General features: G+C 34.6%; 1 protein-coding gene across 1 annotated transcript in view; it reads right to left on the bottom strand.

Annotated features, from left to right (window-relative positions):
* LOC109835086 (myosin-binding protein 1-like) overlaps positions 1-1748 on the bottom strand; it is a 6124-nt gene extending 4376 nt beyond the window's left edge. Inside the window, exons 1-2 of the mRNA XM_020403082.1 lie at positions 1460-1748; positions 266-950 (exon numbers count right to left, since the gene is read on the bottom strand). Coding sequence (XP_020258671.1) covers positions 266-896 — 631 coding nt within the window. The 5' untranslated portion in view covers positions 897-950; positions 1460-1748. The remainder of the gene's footprint in view (positions 1-265; positions 951-1459) is intronic.

Here is a 1748-nt window from a genome sequence, read left to right as displayed (position 1 = left end):
ATCTGTTTTTAACTGACTACCCCTGTAGTTTCCTTGTTGTAGATAAAACCCTGGATTAACCTTTTTATCCTAGGTGAAATTTTGACGGATATTGCTAATAAGTGAGTCTGTTTGAGGGTAAAGAGTCAAAAAAAAAAAAACCTAGGATGTGTATCTGCAATTATGAAACTAGAGGGGTGTTAAGTTCAAAACAACTACCCTACAGGGGGATTATGTGCAATTAACTGAAATCTGGACAATACTTTGAAGAAAGAAATAACCTTACATTTTGTGCTCAAATTTTCTGCAGGAACTTGTTCAATCAAAACCTCAGACGCTGGCTTCACTTCAACCTGATTCCAGTTAATCTCCTCCAAGCCATGAGCATCAACTTCAACCCTTCTCTCAGGAACAGAAACACAGATATCCGCCAACATCGGTGATGGATTTATCCTCTTCTCTTCAACAATAATCTCCTCTGAAACAAAATTCTTCGGTGCAGATTGCAAACATCTCGACAGTAATTCCTCCTTCACAAGATTGACAGAACAAATTCCTTCTGACTCTGCTTCAGACTTCAACTCATTATATCCAAACTTCTCAGTGATATTTTTTCTTTGGAATCTCTTTGGTAGAGGGGGTCTATTTGCCAATGAAGAGAGTTCGAGCTTATGAGCATTGCAGAAGAGTTCTTTGTAGAAATCTGGGGTTTTTCGATCAAGCCTTGAGCATAACATGCAAGGGGTTCGGAGTTTTCGGCAGCGCGCAAATTTATGGACTAAATAGGATAAGAGGGCATGAAGGTATAATAGGATTATCAATAGAAGTTCAGATAAGGCAGAAGACAGAGGAGATAGGAAATTTGAATGTTTTTTTGGCTCCCTGTTTCGAATTCTTCGAGGTCTAGCCATTCCCATGAGATTGATGATAATTTGATCTCAGCAGAAGAGAAAATCTCTGAAACTTTAATACTGCAATGGAGATCATAATTCTGTCAAATTATTAAATTCTAAAGAATCTGATGGGGACCTAAAGCATGCAGATTTAAGATGTAATACAATGAAAATAACAAGAAAATCATAATTAATTTATGTACATTGCAAGCAATCACCACAATTTCAGACATTGAAGTAAATTTACAACGAAAATAGAGATAATTTAGTATAAAGGCCTCTGGGGTGTGCAAAAATTTATAATGCATGCCAAAGGGAGGGTTAAAAATGGTTTCTAAAGATCATACGGCAACTATGCAATAGAGAACATCATCTTGTGCTTAGTCTAAGAAATCTAATGAGGGCTAAAATATGGACTGAAAATATCAAGAAATTTTTAATTAATTTACATAAATTACAGGCAAATAACTCCAACTTCAAATAATGCAGCAAAATTACCAGAACATCAGCAAAATTTAGATAGGATCTAAATGATCTAAATGAAACTAATATCACATGAACAGCAACAATAGAAAAGAAAATCTTACTGAAATTTATGATTTTTTCCCTTCTCTGGATCTCAAGTCTCTCTTTCTGCCGAACTAATTTGACATAAATAAGAGATTGTTACATAAAAGATTGAATTTTCCCGTCAAAAATTTCGTAAAAGTCGAAGCTTTTAACGAAATTTTTGGTGGGAAAACAGGAAATAGAAGCAAAAAAATGGAGTTTTAATGGTACTTTTTTTGCACCATGGCTAAAACATAGGAAGAGTAGTGGAAGAAAATGGACCCATTAATTTTTTTCCCTTTTTTTAGTAAAAAAGAAAAAGAGAGT

The sequence above is a fragment of the Asparagus officinalis genome, chromosome 3 (assembly GCF_001876935.1).
Source record: "Asparagus officinalis chromosome 3, Aspof.V1, whole genome shotgun sequence".
Taxonomy (NCBI): Eukaryota; Viridiplantae; Streptophyta; class Magnoliopsida; order Asparagales; family Asparagaceae; genus Asparagus; species Asparagus officinalis.
This window is presented reverse-complemented; position numbering and strand designations above follow the sequence as displayed.